The 20,400-nt window shown below is 49.4% G+C and overlaps 4 protein-coding genes across 9 annotated transcripts; 2 read left to right on the top strand and 2 right to left on the bottom strand.

The window, feature by feature from the left end:
- The first annotated feature begins 1,001 nt into the window (after positions 1-1,001).
- LOC141785867 (tubulin alpha-1A chain-like) lies at positions 1,002-3,043 on the top strand. Its single transcript, XM_074664459.1, has 4 exons — positions 1,002-1,144; positions 1,337-1,559; positions 1,670-1,818; positions 1,896-3,043. The coding sequence occupies exons 1-4, from the start codon at positions 1,142-1,144 to the stop codon at positions 2,874-2,876; spliced, it is 1,356 nt and encodes a 451-aa protein (XP_074520560.1). The 5' UTR covers positions 1,002-1,141; the 3' UTR covers positions 2,877-3,043.
- A 641-nt stretch (positions 3,044-3,684) lies between these two features.
- LOC141785866 (tubulin alpha-1A chain-like) lies at positions 3,685-6,401 on the top strand. The gene is made up of 4 exons (XM_074664458.1): positions 3,685-3,801; positions 4,690-4,912; positions 5,003-5,151; positions 5,259-6,401. Exons 1-4 carry the CDS (start codon positions 3,799-3,801, stop codon positions 6,237-6,239), a joined length of 1,356 nt encoding a protein of 451 aa, XP_074520559.1. The 5' UTR covers positions 3,685-3,798; the 3' UTR covers positions 6,240-6,401.
- Positions 6,402-6,583: 182 nt separating this feature from the next.
- ptprnb (protein tyrosine phosphatase receptor type Nb) lies at positions 6,584-15,567 on the bottom strand. 5 transcript variants are annotated; one of them, XM_074664403.1, is made up of 22 exons: positions 15,363-15,567; positions 13,372-13,422; positions 12,085-12,195; positions 11,900-12,011; positions 11,672-11,831; positions 11,216-11,600; positions 10,988-11,131; positions 10,873-10,907; positions 10,632-10,786; positions 10,276-10,362; positions 10,029-10,108; positions 9,673-9,947; positions 9,302-9,592; positions 9,074-9,221; positions 8,920-8,993; positions 8,766-8,843; positions 8,528-8,647; positions 8,287-8,453; positions 7,764-7,817; positions 7,464-7,528; positions 7,312-7,385; positions 6,584-7,229 (listed from the first exon to the last, which is right to left on the bottom strand). In XM_074664403.1, exons 1-22 carry the CDS (start codon positions 15,439-15,441, stop codon positions 7,158-7,160), a joined length of 2,817 nt encoding a protein of 938 aa, XP_074520504.1. In that variant the 5' UTR covers positions 15,442-15,567; the 3' UTR covers positions 6,584-7,157. The 5 variants fall into 5 exon arrangements, with proteins under 5 accessions (XP_074520504.1, XP_074520506.1, XP_074520505.1 ...); XM_074664405.1 differs by having other exon boundaries at positions 9,302-9,577; XM_074664404.1 differs by having other exon boundaries at positions 11,216-11,597.
- Positions 15,568-16,088: 521 nt separating this feature from the next.
- On the bottom strand, positions 16,089-20,022 carry dnpep (aspartyl aminopeptidase). 2 transcript variants are annotated; one of them, XM_074664453.1, is made up of 15 exons: positions 19,910-20,022; positions 19,418-19,508; positions 18,809-18,897; positions 18,611-18,724; positions 18,395-18,520; positions 18,182-18,306; positions 18,010-18,094; positions 17,723-17,830; positions 17,519-17,596; positions 17,368-17,448; positions 17,087-17,247; positions 16,962-17,001; positions 16,781-16,882; positions 16,456-16,623; positions 16,089-16,376 (listed from the first exon to the last, which is right to left on the bottom strand). In XM_074664453.1, exons 1-15 carry the CDS (start codon positions 19,913-19,915, stop codon positions 16,326-16,328), a joined length of 1,425 nt encoding a protein of 474 aa, XP_074520554.1. In that variant the 5' UTR covers positions 19,916-20,022; the 3' UTR covers positions 16,089-16,325. The 2 variants fall into 2 exon arrangements, with proteins under 2 accessions (XP_074520554.1, XP_074520555.1); XM_074664454.1 differs by lacking the exon at positions 19,910-20,022 and adding an exon at positions 19,766-19,844.
- Positions 20,023-20,400: the final 378 nt, after the last annotated feature.

Here is a 20,400-nt window from a genome sequence, read left to right as displayed (position 1 = left end):
GACGTGTTTTTGATGCACCAGCCCAGTATCACATGGTTTGGTTGCCCTGCACCGGTTTGTGAATCCCTGCTGACAAACCCCAGATCACAGCGACCTCCAGCATTATTGTTCTGTTAATCTACGTTTCTGCTGACGGTTAAAGCTTCATACCAGCTCTGCAGTGTGACCTCCACTGTTTCTACAACAACAGGACACGCAGTCATGTGGAAACACAACAGAGCAGCTCAGCCGGCCCTATGAGGGGGGGGTCAAACTGTTGATCTCCACAGATTTCTACAGAGTGGAAATCATAACTGTGTTAATCTCCTGCTCACTCACTGTGACCTCCAGACACATTTTCTCTTTCTATGAAGGAATAAAACAGAGCGGGTTTATTCATGGCACACACACTGATGTGAAATAAAACAGAGAGCTCAAATGTCTTTAAAGAAGTGTGTGTCAGCTGTGTCCAGGAAAGCTTTGCATTGCAAATGAATCAAGACCAGTGTTGATGCAATAATTATGTGTAACAGAAGTCTATGTGGGTCACTCTGCTGGGATCTGTTTCCTTCCTCTACCAGGTGAGGAAAGAGGAGCTCAGGTGAGAAATAAGGTGATTTTGAAGAAAATAAATGTACTGTACTCTGTCTGCTGATTGCCGTTACATGAGGAGGAATCACAGGTGTTTCTAATAGCTGCTGATTGCTGAGCAAACCCAAGGCCCCACTTTGGATTAATTTAATGTAAAACCTTTTTATTATGTGTAACTCAGTACATAAACCTCTCTGCAGACAAAAAAGGAGTTTTTTTGGAAAAAAATAGGCTGTCTGAGCAAGTCTGAGCACGCTCTTCAGAGCAGACCCACATGCCTAAAATCCAAGGTGTGCTGAAAGGGCTTCATATTTCACTGTTACCATGGTCTTTGTTGGTGGTTACTCATTTGTGTAAGGACAGCCTTTGTCAGAGCAGACCAGTTAATTTTTTGCTCTCCTTCCTCCTCATCTTTCATCATGTTTGCTTCTCCAGCTCCTCTGGTTACCCAAACATGCCAGGCGGTTGCCTGGAGATAGCACACTATAAAACAGCGCCCTGCACTTTTATCTGACTCAACATCCCCAGCCACTCATTCAGGTGAAAAGGGAACGCTAAGAGCAGCGAAAACATGGTGAGAAAATCATTCTTCTTCAGTTTAACACCTGAGTGGCTTTACATCACATTTTACAAATCACCTGGTTGGAGGAATTATGACACACTCCATCCTTTTAAACTGCTTTTGATGATTTTCCTCTTCTGTGTCTTACTTTCTCTTTTAAATGACATTTAAAAAAACTGAAATGTGAAGTAATTGTTTTTGCAGCGTGAATGCATCTCTGTGCACGTTGGACAAGCTGGAGCCCAGATTGGCAATGCATGCTGGGAGCTCTACTGTCTGGAGCATGGCATTCAGCCTGATGGTCAGATGCCCAGTGACAAGACCATCGGAGGAGGAGACGACTCCTTCAACACCTTCTTCAGCGAGACCGGAGCAGGGAAACATGTCCCCCGGGCTGTTTTTGTGGATCTAGAGCCAACAGTCATCGGTGAGATCACTTCATGGTCCAGTCACATATTTAGCAATGTTAATGAAACAGGTCTTCGAAAAGTAGATAAACTCAGATGGTTTATAATGTAATTTCCTTCTAAAAAACAGATGAGGTCAGGACAGGAACCTACCGCCAGCTCTTCCACCCTGAGCAGCTGATCACTGGAAAGGAAGACGCCGCCAACAACTACGCCCGTGGTCACTACACTATAGGCAAGGAGAGCATCGACTTGGTTCTTGACAGGATTCGTAAACTGGTAGGTTTCACTGCATAGCTTTGTATGAAAATTAAGGCATTGTCATCAAAATGTGACATTCTTCTGTTTTCCTGTAGGCTGACCAGTGCACAGGCCTCCAAGGTTTCCTCATCTTCCACTCCTTTGGAGGAGGAACTGGCTCTGGCTTCACCTCCCTGCTCATGGAGCGTCTCTCTGTCGACTATGGCAAAAAGTCCAAGCTGGAGTTTGCTGTTTATCCAGCTCCTCAGGTGTCCACAGCTGTGGTGGAGCCATACAACTCCATCCTCACCACCCACACCACCCTGGAGCACTCTGACTGCGCCTTCATGGTGGACAACGAGGCCATCTACGACATCTGCCGCAGGAACCTGGACATCGAGCGTCCCACCTACACCAACCTCAACAGGCTGATTGGGCAGATCGTCTCCTCCATCACAGCCTCCCTGCGCTTCGATGGGGCCCTGAACGTGGACCTGACAGAGTTCCAGACCAACCTGGTGCCCTACCCCCGTATCCACTTCCCTCTGGCCACCTATGCTCCAGTGATCTCTGCAGAGAAGGCCTATCATGAGCAGCTGTCAGTGGCAGAAATTACCAACGCCTGCTTTGAGCCCGCCAACCAGATGGTGAAGTGTGACCCCCGTCACGGCAAATACATGGCCTGCTGCCTTCTGTACCGAGGAGACGTGGTGCCTAAAGATGTCAACTCTGCCATCGCCACCATCAAAACCAAGCGCACCATCCAGTTTGTGGACTGGTGTCCCACAGGCTTCAAGGTGGGGATCAACTACCAGCCCCCCACCGTGGTTCCTGGAGGAGACCTGGCCAAGGTGCAGCGAGCTGTGTGCATGCTGAGCAACACCACCGCCATCGCTGAGGCCTGGGCCAGACTGGACCACAAGTTTGACCTGATGTATGCCAAGAGGGCCTTCGTCCACTGGTACGTTGGAGAGGGGATGGAAGAGGGGGAGTTCTCAGAGGCCAGAGAGGACATGGCTGCTCTGGAGAAGGATTATGAGGAGGTGGGCACGGACACCGCCGGGGATGAAGGAGAGGAGGAGGGGGAGGAATATTGAGTTTGTGTCTTTAATACAGTGATATTTTTAATTTATGTATACTCATAAATGCTTTTAATAAAATCTCAGATGCTTCTTGTGTGCTACAGTGAATAAAAATAAATTAATCTCACTTTTTTTTCTATTCTCGGAATTTTTATCTTAAAACAATAAACTTTACACACCTTTATTGATTTGTTTTATCATTATTATTATTTTTAGGATTTTATTATTTCAAAAGATTGGGGTAAAATCATTTCAGTAGCATGATTTTTGTTCAGTGAGAAACAAAACTATTACCGAAAAATAAGAGTTTTTAATGAAGGGGTCATAAGCAGGTCAAAAGTGACGCGCCTCTTTGTTTTGCTTTTTGATGCCTTCAGGTGCCAATCCCACAAACCGTTCTCAGAGTCTCAGCGATCCTTAACGAGACTGTTGGTTGATTTATGCCTCTTTCATTTGTTAAAACAAACCAAAAATTTTGTCAGGATCTCTGGATAGTGTTTAATTCTAAAGAATCAACCTGCATAGACGAACGCGTGTTATAAAGGTGGGTTATTTTTTTTTCACAAGGCAAAGGTGAACACAAAAGAACAACTGTGTTTGTTTAATCCTTGAAAACACGTATTAATACAACTTCTTGGCAAAAGCAAGAATTAAATACTGTTAAGTGACGAATTTTTGACATTTATTCCTGCAACAAAAAGGAATAAGTGAATCAACGTGTTTCAAATGAAGCAGCAGAAGAGTAAGAAGCCAAATATTCCGGCCTACATTTGAAAGCACCACCGCTTACGTTCCGTGCCGCCAAAACGACGTTCGAACCGCAGCGTTAGCTCCACCCATTTAAAAAACTACAAATACCGCTTAACCGCTTTGCTCCGTTCACTGCAGCCTTCAGGAATCGATTCTTCACGTCGGAAAGAAGGAGAAACTTGTAAAAATGGTAAGTTTCGAAGCTAAATGTGCTACTTTTCTCAGAAAATTGTACTGAGTGCGTGGTTTTTCTCAGATAACTACCAAAATGCAAACGTTAGGAAGTTTTGAAAGTAAATAATTTGCTGATAACGGATCATTTGGGGGAATCGAGCATGCGTATGATTGTTGCAAATATTTTTATTGAGATTTCACGAAAAAAGAGTCCTGATTCTGTAAAATAAGCTTCATATTCGTCTTGATCGAGTGATATTTTGTAGATTCTCAACCGATCGGAGTCTACATGTTGGCGCAGTTTATTCAAAATGGCTGTTAGTGACCGTTAGACGGTAAACTCCTGACTGGAGTTCCTCATTCACTTTCAGATCACTTTTAGGAGATTTGAGAGTTAGATTGAAAACTTTTACGCCCCGATCCATGTTTTTTAAATGAAGTTATGGATAAAATTTGAGCGGGGTTTTTAAAAACCGTCGATCAGCAGCCCATGAGAATAACGGTCCGCTAACGTTCCGCTAACGGTTCATAAAGGTGGGACTGTCCCATGCTGCAGGGGCCATGCTCTTATCTGCCTGGTGTTTTGGCGGCTTTTTGTCCTTTTTAATCTGCTGTTGCTGCTGCGCAGACTCTGAGGAGGGGGTGGGGGGGCAGGTTGGCTTAACCCCTTTCCGGTCTGCAGTCATCCACAACGTGACTGAGATGACCTGAGTCATCCAACCAGCAGACAGCTGATAGGGGCCCTCATAAGTCCCCTGCACCAACAGTCAAGTTTATTAAAAATGGCTTCAATCTCATTTAGCCTTGTGGATTATTTAGTGTGTGTAATTTGATTACTTTTTTGTGATTAAAAAGGAGGCATTTTATAAAGCTTACAGCTGTCTTTCTCTCTTTCTCTCCACAGCGTGAGTGTATTTCTATGCATGTCGGCCAGGCCGGAGCCCAGATGGGCAATGCATGCTGGGAGCTCTACTGTCTGGAGCATGGCATTCAGCCTGATGGACATATGCCCAGTGACAAGACCGTCGGAGGAGGAGACGACTCGTTCAACACCTTCTTCAGCGAGACCGGAGCAGGAAAGCATGTTCCCAGAGCCATCTTTGTGGATCTGGAGCCAACAGTCATCGGTGAGAATTAAACCGTCTCTCCTTGTGCTGCCTGTAGCAGTAGGGGTGAAATAGAGCTCTGTTTTAAGTCAGTACTTTGTCTACCTTCAGATGAGGTCCGGACAGGAACCTACCGCCAGCTCTTCCACCCTGAGCAGCTGATCACTGGAAAGGAAGACGCCGCCAACAACTACGCCCGTGGTCACTACACTGTTGGAAAGGAGATCATCGACCTTGTCTTGGACAGGACCCGCAAACTGGTGAGTTATTTTATTCACATCATATAAAAGGTGATTTGCTGATTATTGTAACTGATTTGAGCATGCACAAACACAATCATGTGACTGAACCCTCTCTGCTGTTGCAGGCTGACCAGTGCACAGGCCTCCAAGGTTTCCTCATCTTCCACTCCTTTGGAGGAGGAACCGGCTCTGGCTTCACCTCCCTGCTCATGGAGCGTCTCTCTGTGGACTACGGCAAAAAGTCCAAGCTGGAGTTTGCTGTTTATCCAGCTCCTCAGGTGTCCACAGCTGTGGTGGAGCCATACAACTCCATCCTCACCACCCACACCACCCTGGAGCACTCTGACTGCGCCTTCATGGTGGACAACGAGGCCATCTACGACATCTGCCGCAGGAACCTGGACATCGAGCGTCCCACCTACACCAACCTCAACAGGCTGATTGGGCAGATCGTCTCCTCCATCACAGCCTCCCTGCGCTTCGATGGCGCCCTGAATGTGGACCTGACAGAGTTCCAGACCAACCTGGTGCCCTACCCCCGTATCCACTTCCCTCTGGCCACCTATGCCCCAGTGATCTCTGCAGAGAAGGCCTATCATGAGCAGCTGTCAGTGGCAGACATCACCAACGCCTGCTTTGAGCCCGCCAACCAGATGGTGAAGTGTGACCCCCGTCACGGCAAATACATGGCCTGCTGCCTTCTGTACCGAGGAGACGTGGTGCCTAAAGATGTCAACTCTGCCATCGCCACCATCAAAACCAAGCGCACCATCCAGTTTGTGGACTGGTGTCCCACAGGCTTCAAGGTGGGGATCAACTACCAGCCCCCCACCGTGGTTCCTGGAGGAGACCTGGCCAAGGTGCAGAGAGCTGTGTGCATGCTGAGCAACACCACCGCCATCGCTGAGGCCTGGGCCAGACTGGACCACAAGTTTGACCTGATGTATGCCAAGAGGGCCTTCGTCCACTGGTACGTTGGAGAGGGGATGGAAGAGGGGGAGTTCTCAGAGGCCAGAGAGGACATGGCTGCTCTGGAGAAGGATTATGAGGAGGTGGGCACCGACAGCGTCGAGGGCGGGGAGGAGGAAGGAGAGGAGGAGTACTAAGCTCCTCATCCTGCTCTGGTTTTCCTGAGGTCCAACTGGTTCAGAAAGTTCCATGTTCACTCGCTCCAGATCTGCGTTGTTGGACTCAGACTTCAAAAAACATGCATTCCTCGAGCTTCATGAGTTTACTGTTTGAATTTTAAATGTGCAAACTAATAAAAATAACAAAATAAGTCTTTGTCCTGTGATTTTGTGTTTTATCATGTTTGATTTAACAGCACTAATGTGTTTTTTCATTTAGACTTGATTAATACCTTTATTTAAACAGGCGGTGGGATAAAGAGCAGCTGGTTCAGATCTTTAAGTACAGAAAGTCACAGAAGTCATGAGGATGATTGCAGCACTTTGACACGAAAAGATTTATTTAAGGTCTCACAGATACAAAATAGCTTTCTTTCATAGAATATTTCTTTTTCTGTTTTTTTTAGTTCATTTTTTATTTGCATGATGATACCACAACAAATATTCATCCAGGGACTTATGATCCGAGATGCACACAGAGACAAACGCCAGGTTGTATTTTCTGTAGGAGTTGGTCATGTGATGAGGACAGGAAGTTACAGGCCAAGCAGGAAGTGGATCTGATCATCACTAACATCACGTCTCCACCACTGACTCCATTTAACTTTGAGTCTACTTTACTTTTTCACAACTAATTTCAATTTTTAGGAGGAAAATCTGAAACATTTTGATTTTATTTCCATTTAAATGATCTTTAAAGGATCTGATCTTAGCTTCACTCAGATCATCAGCTCTGTGCCTGTGAGCCCTCAGTTACTCAGTGAGAGTTATCTTTTATATCTGTTAAGTCTGAATATGTAAGCCAGCAGGAAGAGGGTTTCCTCATCATTCACCTTAGAGACAGTGGAGGTAGGACAGGAGTCTGGTGGGGGTCAGGCAGGCCGGGTCAAAGCGGATTCACTGGGGCAGAGCTTTCAGGATGGCGTTGACCTCCTCAGCCACGGCTGTCAGGGCGAACTCAAACTGGTCCTAAACGAGGATAAAACAGGGTCAGGGTTTCTAGATCATCTTTGACTCATGAAGGGTCTGAACACAGATTTATGAGAGTGACCTTAGTGCGAACCATCCCAGGCCGCTGGTCTCGTATGTGCTCCAGAGTAGCAGCGATGTCGATCTCTTTCACACCTGCAGGACGTGAGGAGATGAGTTTAAAGAGCTGAAAAATAAAAACATGAATCAGTGAAAACTCCAGAGAAACCGTACCTTTGGCCATGCGATTCAGAACCATGTCAATCAGGATGTAGGTCCCAGTCCGGCCTGTACCATCACTGTCAAACAACAGAACAAACTTTAAGCCATGAAACACAGGATCATACTGAGATGATCCTACACTGATCAGCTGATTTCACTTTAATATAAGAGAAGCTGGCTTTGCTTTGTCACTGCTGTCAGATTTATTTATGAGCCTGTGCTGCCATCAAGTGGACAGAGTTGGTACTACAACAACAGAGTGCCTCCTACATTTAAGCTTTTTGAGGGTGTCTGTGTGTGTGATCTCTGTACCTGCAGTGCACAATGATGGGGCAGGATCGTCCTCTGTAGCATTTGTTCACCTTCCTGGAGAGAAAATATGAGAAGACAACTTCTGTGTGGGCCAAAAACTGAGCAGTGAGGTGCACAGAAACAGAGATGGAGAGATAGAAGGATAGATAAAGAGGAGGTGAGAGGGGTTTCGGCGATGGACCTCCTGCTGCAGCCACATCAGTCCATGATCATTTTTGTGACTATGCAACTGGACCCAGACTACTAGCTGCAAACCACAAGAATGACACAGACAGATATGTTTAAATTAAAGCCATGGCTCCGCTGACCTCCATCGCACAGGGGGAGGAAGGAGGGAGGAGAGGGAGGGAGGAGAGGAGGGGCAGAGTGAGGAGACACGAGGGGGTGAAGGTAGAAAGACAGAAAGCCCTGAAGCAGAGCAGCTGCTGAATACTCAGTTTGAAGGGGGGGAGATATTTCTGAGGAGATCCTCACAGATCCACATCAGTGGATCCACATCAGGGGAGAGTCAGAGCAGCAGTACCTGCGGAAGTCCAGCAGGGGGCGTGTGGAGGTAGGGATGCCCTGAGCCGGCCAGCTGAGGAAGTGGAACTGAGTCAGAGTCCGGGTCTCCTGAGTCTGCACGTTCTTCAGGTAGAAGCTCCGCACCAGGAAGTCGTTACACCAGATATGTTCAGACACCAAGTTCACCTGGAGGGGCACAGGTAGCTCAGCTCAGCCTGCATCTTTAATCTACACACACACACACATGAACACACACACACCTCATAGATGTGGTAGAGAGAGGAGCCTTCGTCAGGCCAGTAGCGGTCGCACTGTTTCTCTCCGTCCTCCACCAGAGCTGACATCATCACGATGACGGTGCAGCCGTTCTCCCAGACCATCTGCAACACACACACACACACACACACACACACACAGTGGTGAGACCGTCTGACACACACACACACACACACTGACACACACGCTCCATCATGGACCACATGTGGGTCTCACGCTGACCTGCCAGAAGTCAGAGATGGTGTGGGACAGGGGGCCCTGGGTGGCGATGTAGGCCGGCATCCGGGGGTCGTGCTCAATCTGCAGAGAGAGGTCAGAGGTCAGAGAGAAGACAGGGTCAAAGGTCACACAGGCTCACTGAGGCTGATGGACTCACTATGGTGCTGGCGTTGATGTAGTCCGAGCGGGAAGGGTTAATCTCCGCCTTCAGCTTCACCCTGGAGTGGTCGTCTGAGGAGGAACAGAAACGTGTCATTTCTAAAAGGATCCTGACTTCCTGACAGAGACAGAGGAGCAGCTGCTGGACTCACAGGGCACAGAGTCCGGGCAGCGGTTCTTCTTGGCGTTGGCGTCGCTCTGAGCCACGGAGACGGCGCTGGGCTCGGCCTGGTAGGAGCACAGCGCCTCCCACTCCTTCATCAGACGGTCTTTGTTCCTCAGGTGGTCCTCCATGTAGGCCTGAGACAAACCAATGAGAGCAGAGAGTCAAAACCAACACCAGGAGCTGGTCTGGACCTCAGAGACCGCCTCACACTGACCAGGATCATGTGACCCGTGGAGATGTCCATGTTGGCCTGCGCCGGCTCCTCGCACCAGGACGGCGTGCTGCTGTGAGAGCTGGGACTGGGCTGGGCGCCATCGCTGAACTGAGACGACACGCTGCTGACCCGTGAGTCTGCACCTCCTCCTCCTGCTGCTCCTCCTGCTCCTCCAGCAGCACCTCCTCCTCCACCTGCAGCTCCTCCGCTGGCTCCTCCCACGGCGCCCAGGGCAGCAGCTTCCAGGCGTCCGAAGGCGCCTTTGGAGGCCATGTGCTGGCGACACAGGTCCTGGTGAGCGGGTTGTGCATGTTTGTGAGGCGCAGTGTGGCGGTTGGTTACAGATGACATCATGTGGTCGTTATAGTCACCTGGTACTCCTGGTGGCTGAAGCTGCCGCCCTCCGGTCCCAGCCCCAGCTTCTTCGCCGCCAGCCGGTGGGCGTGGTGACGCAGGCAGGCGATGGTCATGGCTGCCACCAGGATGCTGCCGATACACGCCATGGCCACCAGCGTGGCGAAGACCCAACGGGAGCTGGGCTGGACCCTGGTGGCCAGAGGGAGTGCCTTCCCATCACCCACCTCTCCTACGCCGCTCTGCAGCACCTTCAGGCCGGTGTCTGACTCCAGGACGCTCTTCTCAGCAGCTGCAGAGAGAAAACATCAGATGTGCTTCCTGTCAAACGCTCTGAGCGCGTGCGGTACAGCCTCAGCATCCACCTGTGTACCTGCTGCCTCCGCCACCGCTCCAGCTGTCAGGTTCCTGGAGTTGGGTCTGATCCTGAAGGTGATGGAGGGGCCGACCACGCTGCAGAGAGAGCAGAGGAGCAGGGACCGGGTTACTCACAGGGGAGCTCCTCTCCTTCAGTGTGAGCTGAACTAAAAACCTGACCCCCTCTGAGCCTGGACCAGGATCAGGATCAGGACTCTGGCTCCAGTCTGCTTATTTCTCTGGTGAGCTTCCTGTGTGGTTACCTGATGTTGATGGCAGAGGCGGTGGAGAGGCCGCTCTTCACCAACAGACGCTCCAACAGTTGCACCCCGTCGTTCAGACTGAGGGGGCTGTGGTGACAAAACGCACACATCACACACACAGACAAACACACACACACACACACACACAAAGTCTCTAATCTTTAAAGTTAATCAGCTGTTGGTGACAAAGGGGCGGTCTGCAGGGTCTGGTTCCTGCTGGACTCAGGATCCGGTTTGGTGTTAATAAACTGCCTCCCTCCACGTAACAAACACACGTTTAACTTGGACGTCACATTCGCTCACAGACAGGAAGTCATTCTGATTGGCTGAAACATACAGGAAGGAGTCATATTCACCTCTGATTGGTCACGATGTATCCGTACTCGTCTGCTTTGGCTGCTTTGTCCTCAGCAGGAGGAGCAGGAGGAGCTTTCTCTGCTGCAGCGGGCTTAGCAGGGGGCGGCGGCGCCTCAGGAGCAGCCGTCTTGTACGCCATGGAGCCTTCTGTCACCTGGTTCAAAGCGCAGACAGCAGGTGCAGGTGAAACACCTGGACTCTCTGTAGGAGCTAACCTGACTCTCAGGACGAGCGTCTCACCTTCTTTCCTTTCTCGGGGCTGTTTCCATATTTCTCTGGAGGAAGCACAAACAGAGCGTCAGTGAAGCTCGCAGCAGGTATCGACCTGAGGGGAGGAGCTAACCGTCAGACCCACCTTTGGTCGCTCTGTGTCCGTAGGAGCTGTCCAGCTGCAGCTGCTTCAGCGCGGCCGGCAGCTTCTGTCTCTGCTCGGGCGACAGATCCTTGACGTCCAGGCCGTAGTGGTTGAGCAGCAGAGCCAGCCTCTGCACGGAGCGCTCTGAAAAACACCAGGACAGCTCGGTCACACAGACTCCATCTTTAATCTGCAGCTGGAGTCATTAAACCTCCTTCAGCATCTCACCATCCAGCCCTGACAGGGAGTCATACTCCTCCTGCGCCTTCTTCTCCGCCTGCTCCTGCTGCTCCTGCTGCTGCTTCCCCAGCTGAGCCACCTGGGAAACGTAGTCCTCGCCGTAGTCCAAAGGAAAGTCCAGCTCAGGGAAGAAGGAGGAGGAAGGCGATGAAGGAAACCCTGGCCCTCTTTGGCGAGGGAGCGACTGCACAGAGGAAGAGGAGGAGGAGGAGGAGGAGGAAGGAGAGGTGAGGTAATATGACACCAAGTCCTGGAGGAGCTGCCGATCTGCGTCCAAAGGGTCTCCTCTGGATCTGGATCGCAGCGGGAAGGCTTGATTATCGTCCAGGGAGTTGAGGGAGCGCTCCTCCTCGTCCTGGTAGCCGAACTGCTGCTGCAGGAGCAGACGGGAGGTGTCAGGAGTCAGTGACATCACACGATGAGCAGGTGGGCGCTGATACTCACCTGGCGGTACGTGTACGGATCCAGCAGGGGCGTCTGCATGTGGACGGAGGAGCGGGACGGGTCCAGGATCATGTAGTCCACATACTGCTGCATCATCTCAGGGTCAGCTGGACTCTGGGGTCCCTGGACTCTCCTCTGAGCCGGTCCAGACTGTTTGGGCCTGAGGAAGGAGACTCTGGGTTATTGTGCTGAAGCGTCGTCGTCAGGAGGAGTTTATCTGCGTCTTACTGTTTGAGCGACTTCTCCTGGAGTTTGGAGGAGCTGACGGAGCTGAGGGTGGGGATGTGGCTCAGCTCTCGGCCAATGATTGCCTGAGTGAGGTCGTCCCTCCAGGTCAGACCTGCAACAGAGAGTCCACGTCATCTTTCAGGTCCCACTGAGGCAGGAACTGATCCCCCAGACCCTGTACTCACCCTGGACCATCAGGTCTTTGAGGACTCCCTGCAGCTTGTGCAGGACGGGTACGGACACCTGGTACTGGACCGGGTCCTGGTGGGGGAACTGGCACTGTCCAAACAGACCATCTGAGCAGGGGAACACACACACACACACACACACACACACACACTGCTGATGTTTAAAGTGAAGGAGGAAAACACAGAAATCTGCAACAAAGTGAATTTTCATCATTTACATGCAGAGACACACACACACACACACTCACACACACACACACACACACAGTAAATCTGTGTGAGTGTGTGTGCGTAGGCCTTGGTGAGTCATCACCTCTGCCTCACTCCATCCCTCATCAAACACACACACGCACACACACTCATGAGGGAGACACACGGTCGTCAGGCAAGTGATGTCACCGTTGTCATAGAGACGGCCAGGGGAGGCAGCGATTGGCAGAGAGCGCTGACGGAGGGAGACCTTGTTTACGCTGCTCTCTGCCTCTTTTCTCTTTTGTCTCCTCCTGTTTCTCTTTCACTCCACAGCACTTCCCTCGGCCTCTCCACCTTTCACACCCGTCTGACCACTTTCCTCACACACACACACACACACTGCTCCATCATCCTCCGTCCTCGTGTTTGGACACTGAGGAGCGTGGACGCCATCATCAGTGGTAGTAACGAGCTGTGTGTGGGTTAATTAGTGGGTCAGTGGATTCATCTCAGCCTCAGAGGATGAAACAGACTCATCTCTGTCAGAGACACCAACACAGGCTCAGAGGGGTTGAAGTGAGAGTACACACTGTGAAATAACACCTGTTACTCTCACACACACTCCTCAGAGCACACACACACACACACACACACACACACACACACACACTGCATGTCCCCTGAATGTTCCCGTCTCTGCAACAAGGAACAAAACATTCTGTGGCTGAATCAAGCTCACATCAATAATGCAGCCACTTCTGAAGGCTCAACGCTCATGCACGCTCATGCACGCTCATGCACGCTCATGCACGTTGCTCGTGCACGCTCTTGCAATGAGAAATAAGAGAGGGAATACACAGAGGGAGGACAGGCGGCTGAGCTGTGACGAACAAACAGCTCTGACTGTCTGATGGACAGGAAACACATCACGGCGTCCTGGAGCGAGTCGCCACAGCTGGAGCCTTCTTGGTTTACTATTTTCAACACGCCATAAACACCAGCTTCCTCTGGGGGAAGACGTGTCCACATCAGCCTGACAGAGTGTGTGTGTGTGTGTGTGTGTGTGTGTGTGTGTGGAGACATGAAACTCACCATCAGAGCACAGCTGATCTCTGGGACACAGCTTCTTCTCGAACAAACAACCTGCAGAGAGGAAACAGCACATGAGGAGGAGGAAGCTGGAGGAAAGTCGTCACACACACACACACACACACATGCAGCGAGACGGGGAACCCCAACAAATGTTTGGTGTGTGTGAGCTGACCTTTCCAGGTCTTTATGTGGAGCTGGGCAGTAAACAGCAGCAGATGTGAAGGGTCTGATTATTTACGACTCTTTCTTTTTTGCTGCTGACTGTGAGGATTAAAAACACCCACAATCCTCTCTGCTTGACAAACATCACCTGAACTTTATCTCCTCTTCCTCTGAAACCCACTCAGACGACACAAACCGAGCGCCGCTGCTGCAGCTATCAGAGAGGGGATCTCCATGCAGCCAGGGAGGCGCGGCGCAGCTAAACATAGAGCAGCAGAGAGATTCTCCATCCACCCGTCGCCTCCTCCGTCCAAACTCCACATGATGACTAATCTCTGTCCTCACTCCTCCACCCACACACCGTGTTATCTCTGTCTCCTCTTTCTCCTCTGTCTGTTTCCAGAGGATGATCAGATGATTAAAGTCATCCTGCAGACTGTCACTCACTGTCATCCCTCACTTCACAATCAATCACACACACACACACCCCTGATTACACACCGGCCTGATATGATCCAGGCTGAAATGAGCAGCTGGGTACAGAGTGTCCACGTCCTCTTGGACCTGAAGTTTAGATCTGAGAGAATCAGAGTTTGGAGGTTTGTGTTTCTCCTCCATCCCCTCACAGAGACTTTTATCACTGAGCAGAAACTCAGAGGAATGCTGAAGGAAAACCTCCCTGAGGGTCTGAGACGTGTCTCACATGGAAGAGTGGGTATACAGAAATCAGGCTGACTCATGTTCAGAGCTCAAACTACACTCCAGCCTTCCTCCATCACCATCATCATCATCAGAGTCTCTGTGTGTCGCTTTTATCCTCCATTAGCTCCCACCAGATTGGATCCAGTGTCGTTCCCGTAATGGTTCTGATGGCATTTGTGGCTCGTCCTCTGGTCTGCAGGCTGGCGGGGGATATTTAAGGTGGAATGAGTCAGCCAGGGTGGAGGAGAGGCGTGGAGCGTGTGTGTGTGATGTGTCTGAGCAGCATCCAACTTCATCCCAGCTCTCATCCTCCAGCTGGAGGTGAGGAGGACTGGGACTGAGCCGGTCTGCTGTCCGTGGTGCTGAAACTCCAAACTGTGTTAGGTGCATCACGCAGACAGGAAGTGGCTGTAGTAACTGAGAGCAGACGGAGCTGAGGGTCAGTCATGAGTCATAGCTGTGAGTACGGTGTCCTGTGAGGCTGCTTCAAGGCCCAAGAATTTAAGCATGACAGCAACAGATGATGAGGAGGAGATGAGGAAGCTCATTTTATGGTATTTTTCATTAAAGTTTATCAAAAAGGAGAATTAAAAAATCCTTCATCCTGCAAATTAACACTTCCTGTCTTTGTTTGCTGTGGGAATCTTTAAATGATGCACAGGTCAACAGAAAAAATAAAAATAAATTAATTAATAAATAAAATGAAAAAAATAATAAAAAATAATAAAAAATAAAATAAAATAAAATAATAAAATGAATAAATTAAAATGAAATAAAATTATTAAATAAATAAATAAAATAAAATAAAATAAAATAAAATAAAATAAAATAAAATAAAATAAATAAATAAAAACGCACATTTTCTCTCATCTCACTTTTGGTGAAAAATAACCAATCATCACGAAGCAAACTGCAGAATTCAGACAAAACAAAGTAAATCTGACAAATCTGACTCAAAGTGCAGCTTTCTCTGCTTCAAACTCGCAGCAAAGTGCGACGCTAACTGTGAGAAAACGCAAAAAGCGCAGATTTACGCACCGGGCACCGCGCAGTCAGCCTGCAGTCACTTCATTAACAGGGAAGTGCATCAGTCTCCGTCAGTGTTAGACCAACCATGAGGCTCTTACCGTGTCGGGCGGCCGCGCAGAGCCGGCATGAGGCGGTGAGGAGGAGGCACAGAGCCGCCCAGAGCCGCGGAGACCTCATCGTACATCCAACATCCACCGGAGCGAGCAGGGGGAGAGCGGCTGCTGCTGCTGCTGCGCTTCTAGCAGCTCTCCATCTCTGAGGAGAGGCTGCTGCTGCTGCTGGAGCTCAGACTAAAGGGGAGGAAGTGTGAGAGTCTGAGAGAGGAGGAGGAGAGAGGAGGGAGGAGGGAGGACCAGCTGAAAGGAGACAGGAGGAAGCTCCACACTGCAAAAAGTATCAAGACTGAAATGAGCTGAACCTTGGATTTATGTCAGAGATAAAAACATTAAAGCAGCCCAAGACTTTATTTCTGCTTCATTAATATTAACTTGAGCAGATTTTATTTCTTTACTTTCTCCCAACGACCACCTGGAGATGAATGATTCAGCTCAGAGTCAGAGGGACTGGGTCAGACCTGCATTTCTTGCAGCGTGGATGAGTCCTGTGTGTCTCTGCATTGTAAAGCGTCTCCTGTGGATCAGGAGTCCGCCTCATTGTGCCAACAAACTGTCCAGACACTTGGCAAAACACCACAACCGGCCCCTACCAGGCTTTTATAGAAATGAGTGATGGGATTAAACTCAGTGACGGCATCTTCCCTCTGCAGGATGAGACTCCTGCCATCAACAATAAGACACCAACAACAACAAATGTTTCCAGACTTTATTCTTTCTGAATATTTCAGCTCATTAGAAAAACAGGAGGTGCTTGATTACTTCATGTGTTTGTTTATTGGTGGTGGAGTTTGATACGAAGGCACACGACTGAGAAGCTGTTCACAGGGAGGAATGTGACGTTTTTAACGTGAACACCACTCCAGAGATCTCTCGTCTCTGCTGCTTCATCTCGTTGCATCAGTCAGTGTCGTTTCCCGGACGTGTAAACGCCGTCCTCAGCTCCTCTTAGTCAACAACCAGCGTGCTCCTCACTGAGGGGAACAGCTCGAAGAAACCCTGCAGGAGGAGAGACAGGAGTTAGCATCTGTGACCTGACGCACGCTTATTGGTGCGTTTGATTCGCTGACGGGGTCACCTTAAAGAGGGTGGTGCTCTGCAGGACACTGGAGGTGCAGCACATCTCTCTGATGGAGTGCATGGAGAGCTGCGGCGCCCCGATGTCCATCACGGGGATCCCCAGGCGGGCGGCGAGGATGGGTCCGATGGTGGTGCCACACGGGCTGTCGTTACGGACCATCACATCCTGCAGGAGAAACGGGCACACGTGAATTCTTCTCCTCTCCTCGCCGTCGTCCTGGAGCACATCTCCAGGTTGCTAGGAGATCTCTGCTCGCTGCTGAGTAACTCAGAAAGACCGAGTAATGAGACGCCACCCGGTTTTAATCACACCCACACTGTACCTGCAGGGGCACGCCGACCCGGGTGGCGACCTCTCTGATGAGGGAGGCGGTGACGGCTGTGGTGGCGTAGCGCTGGTTGCTGTTAAACTTGATGACTGGGCCCTGAAAGGAAATTAACGAGCATGTTAGTTAAACTCTGCTTCAGTAGGTCACTTCTGCACGTGCTCAGAACAGGTTTCACCTTGTGGAAGGCTGGGCGGTGGTTCTCCTCGTGCTTCTCCCTGAGGTGGAGATAAACCAAGAGGATGTGTTATATTTCATATCATCTGCTGCAGCTGCTCAGAGTGTGTGTGTGTGTGTGCTGACATGTAGTTGGGGTGCACAGCGTGAGCCATGTCAGCGCTGATCATGAAGGAGAGCGGCGCCGCCTGCTGGAAGGCGGTGAGGTTGGAGGGCGAGGCAGCGAGGCGGCTGAGGATGAGCTCCGTCAGGTTGGACTGAGCTCCCTGAGCGCTCTCTGATCCCACCTGCCACACACACACACACACACGGGATAAATGGAGCCTCCAAGCTAACATCTGTTTGGGAGGCGTCGGACACAGAAACCGCTCCTCGTCACACAGCGGCTCACTTCCTGTCTCACTCACCTCCTCGTTGTCGTACAGGGTGATCATCCTGATGTTGGGGTCTTTGTCCAGAGTGTCTCCAGAGCAGGACTCCACCAGCCCCTGGGACAAAGAGGCGGGAAAGTGAAGATCTCAGACAAAGAAAGAGCGGAGCAGGAAGTGACGGACTGACCTGCAGGGCGCAGTAGCAGCTGTGGAGGTTATCCAGACGAGGAGAGTAGATGAACTCCTCATACACGCCTCCCAGCGCCTGCAGATAGAAACACAGGAGTTAAACCATCTGTGTTATTCATGAACAGCATGAATCAGGTGTTAGAGCTGGATCACCTGGACGATAAGAGGAGACAGGAAGTCAATGTTTCACTCAGAGACTCACCGCGGGCTGAGTGTCAGCCAAACACAGCTCAAAGTCCAGCAGAGCTTCAGGCTCCACGCTAAGCTCTGAACACAGCACCTTCACCAGAGCTGGGTGGTGTTTCTCCGCCTGGGGATGGAGACATGAAAGCTCAGATCTGAGTTCCTCCTTCTCCAACGTTCCCGGAGCAGAAATATCTGCTGAGTTATTCCTGGCTTCGTGAGGCCATGGGGTGTGTGGGAGGAAGAAGTATCAAACTGAAGGATAAAGAGGCCAGAAACAGAAAAGACTGGAGCTTTGTGTCATACCGTGGTGGTGGCACAGGAGGCGTCTCCGCTGGATGCAGAGCCGGTCTCCAGCTCCTCCTGGACGGTGGTGGCGATGATAGGCACGCTGAAGAAAGGACGCAGAAAAGCACAGCTCCATGTGTGTGATCAGAAATGAAAACCTTTGTGATTTAACTTCCTGTTTGTTACTGACAGGTGGTTTTCTTTGTTGGGGCCGAAGGAGTCGTTGATGTCCCTCTGCAGGTGGATGGCCAGGTGAGGAATCCTGAGAAGAGGCTTGGACACGTGGACCAGCTTCTGAAGCAGCCTGTCGTCGCTCTGCAGACACACATGACGATGAGAAGGAGGGAAACATCTGCTTTAACCCCTTTAAACATTAAAACTGCTGAAGAGAAAGAAAATCTACCTTAACCATGACGCGGCCTGCAACCGTCAGATCACGATCAAACCAGGTGTTCCAGATCCCACCGCCATAACACTCCACGCCAACCTGCAGACAGCCCTGCTTCGTCTTCTTAGATCTTGGCTTCACCTGAACACAGCGTGATAAACTTCTTAAAGATGAAACAGAAGAGTAAAGAAGCAGATTGTGACTGATGGGTGGAAGGATGCAGCTCCTCACCCTGAGGCAGGGGCTGTCGGTGTGGGCTCCGATCATGGAGAAGCCGTTTCCTGGAAGGAACTGTCCACCCACAGCAAAGGCGATGAGGCTGGAGAAGTTCCTGGTCACAAAATACTACAGGGAGCAGAGACACAGAGGAGATTATGTTTTAGTTTGTAGCTTCTTGTTACCTTTTGTTCACTCTTTGAAAGTACAAACCTTCCTAGATGGCTCGATGTTCCACTTCTCCGACTCCTTCAGCTCGATGAAGCCTGCAGCCAACAGGCGTCGCTTACACTCTTCAACCACTGGAAAGACAAAAAGGAAAATAAAATATAAGTTGTGTGTTTTCTTTTATGAGATGCAGGATGTGTTTGATTGAAATATAAAATATGAAGGGCAACTTAATTAGATGTCAAAAGGGCAAAGGTGAGAAACATAGCGAGAAATCTGCTTCATCTACACAGACTCTTTCTAATCTCAGGCTCAAAGTCATCTGATAACCTGGACTGTCTCAGTGCTGAGTCATGGAAATCTCACTGGAAACTCTCAGATGAAATATCTATCAGGTTGTTGAGTCTTTCTTATCAAACACAACCTGCTACTTTGTCTTGTATCCTTAAAGAAATTATTCAAACATGTCAAATAAAAGAGAACTGTTCATAACATGTTCATGCTGATATTAAAGTACATCTGTAGATCATGTATGAACAATTTAAACATGTGTAAATATTTAACAGCCACAGTAGGTTATGTAATCAGGTCAGAGTAGCATGCATGAGGAAATATGTCCCTCTGCATAAATTTGATGTATTTCTCAGACTGTACCGTGATATGGAGACACTCCTCTGTTGACAAACTGCAGAAACTCTTTGGCTGCAGACTGCACGGCCTCTTTGGAGCTCTTCATGATTAAATTCTGGAGAAAAAAACACAGAAAACAGGATTCAAGAGCAGTGAAAAGTCACAATAACAAAAGTTTACAGCCAAATCAGAAGCTACCCCCTCTTTATTATAGCTCTTAACACCAAACTTAAGCCGTTATTTTTAATACTTTAACATTTTCTGATAAGCAGAGGATGTTATTTGTCCAAGCAGCCACCTGACAACAGGTAAAAAGTAAAATAAAACCTTTATTTATGCTTTAAATCTGGGCTTGTCCGATAATTAACGCACCGGGCAGTTAGCCTTTCGCTAGCTAGCTTGCACAGCTTTCTGCCTCTTCTTCTCTCCTCTTCCTCTGTCAGACGAACTCAAAGCAGCTCTAAAGAACAACACCATACATATCTCACTGTCAGTGTTTATTTTTATGGCTCTTACCTGCATTAAATGGACTTTTAACCCCTGAACTTGAAGAAACGGAGCAGTTATGACAGAGTAACAACAGATTAGCCGGAGGTTGTTGTTTTCAAGCACGGGGCTACAGCGACGCCCAGCGGCCAGGCGGTGGAACTACAAGCTGTATTCATTTCTCAATACAGTGATGCTAGAAGTCTGTGTTTCTCTTTTATTCTCTCTCATAATAAGTATGTGGGATGAATAAGAGTAAAAAATAATAATAATCTATTTGTTTGTTGAAGTGTTTTTTTTTAACTATATGGAAGTAACTTTTCAGGTGAACTCAGCCTGTCATAAATCAAGGTTGGATGACCAGAGTAACCAGCCTTATATAGCTCTAAACAACAAGGGAGGAGGAGGAGGGTGAGACTGAAAGTGATGAAGAGGTGTTTACTTTAGTGTCAGCTCACAGAGGTGCTCCTGCTCTTGAAGAAACCCAGGACGACACACACTTACACACACACACATGTTAA

This window comes from Halichoeres trimaculatus, unplaced genomic scaffold (genome assembly GCF_033239565.1).
Source record: "Halichoeres trimaculatus isolate MK-OKI-2021-1 unplaced genomic scaffold, fHalTri1.1 fHalTri1_scaffold_24, whole genome shotgun sequence".
NCBI classification, from domain to species: Eukaryota; Metazoa; Chordata; class Actinopteri; order Labriformes; family Labridae; genus Halichoeres; species Halichoeres trimaculatus.
The sequence above is the reverse complement of the archived record's forward strand: the minus strand, read 5'-3'. Positions and strand labels throughout refer to the sequence as shown.

Coding starts and splice junctions, on each gene's coding strand:
- LOC141785867 (XM_074664459.1), top strand. Junction 1,560..1,669: donor TCTAGAGCCAACAGTCATCG/GTGAGATCACTT, acceptor TCTAAAAAACAG/ATGAGGTCAGGACAGGAACC. Junction 1,819..1,895: donor TTGACAGGATTCGTAAACTG/GTAGGTTTCACT, acceptor GTTTTCCTGTAG/GCTGACCAGTGCACAGGCCT.
- LOC141785866 (XM_074664458.1), top strand. Junction 4,913..5,002: donor TCTGGAGCCAACAGTCATCG/GTGAGAATTAAA, acceptor GTCTACCTTCAG/ATGAGGTCCGGACAGGAACC. Junction 5,152..5,258: donor TGGACAGGACCCGCAAACTG/GTGAGTTATTTT, acceptor CTGCTGTTGCAG/GCTGACCAGTGCACAGGCCT.
- ptprnb (XM_074664403.1), bottom strand. CDS start 15,441: ATGAGGTCTCCGCGGCTCTGGGCGGCTCTGTGCCTCCTCCTCACCGCC. Junction 11,601..11,671: donor ATCCGTACACGTACCGCCAG/GTGAGTATCAGC, acceptor CTGCTCCTGCAG/CAGCAGTTCGGCTACCAGGA. Junction 10,787..10,872: donor GCCCCGAGAAAGGAAAGAAG/GTGAGACGCTCG, acceptor GCTTTGAACCAG/GTGACAGAAGGCTCCATGGC.
- dnpep (XM_074664453.1), bottom strand. Junction 18,725..18,808: donor ACATCGAGCCATCTAGGAAG/GTTTGTACTTTC, acceptor TGCTCCCTGTAG/TATTTTGTGACCAGGAACTT. Junction 17,597..17,722: donor TGGCTGACACTCAGCCCGCG/GTGAGTCTCTGA, acceptor TTCTATCTGCAG/GCGCTGGGAGGCGTGTATGA.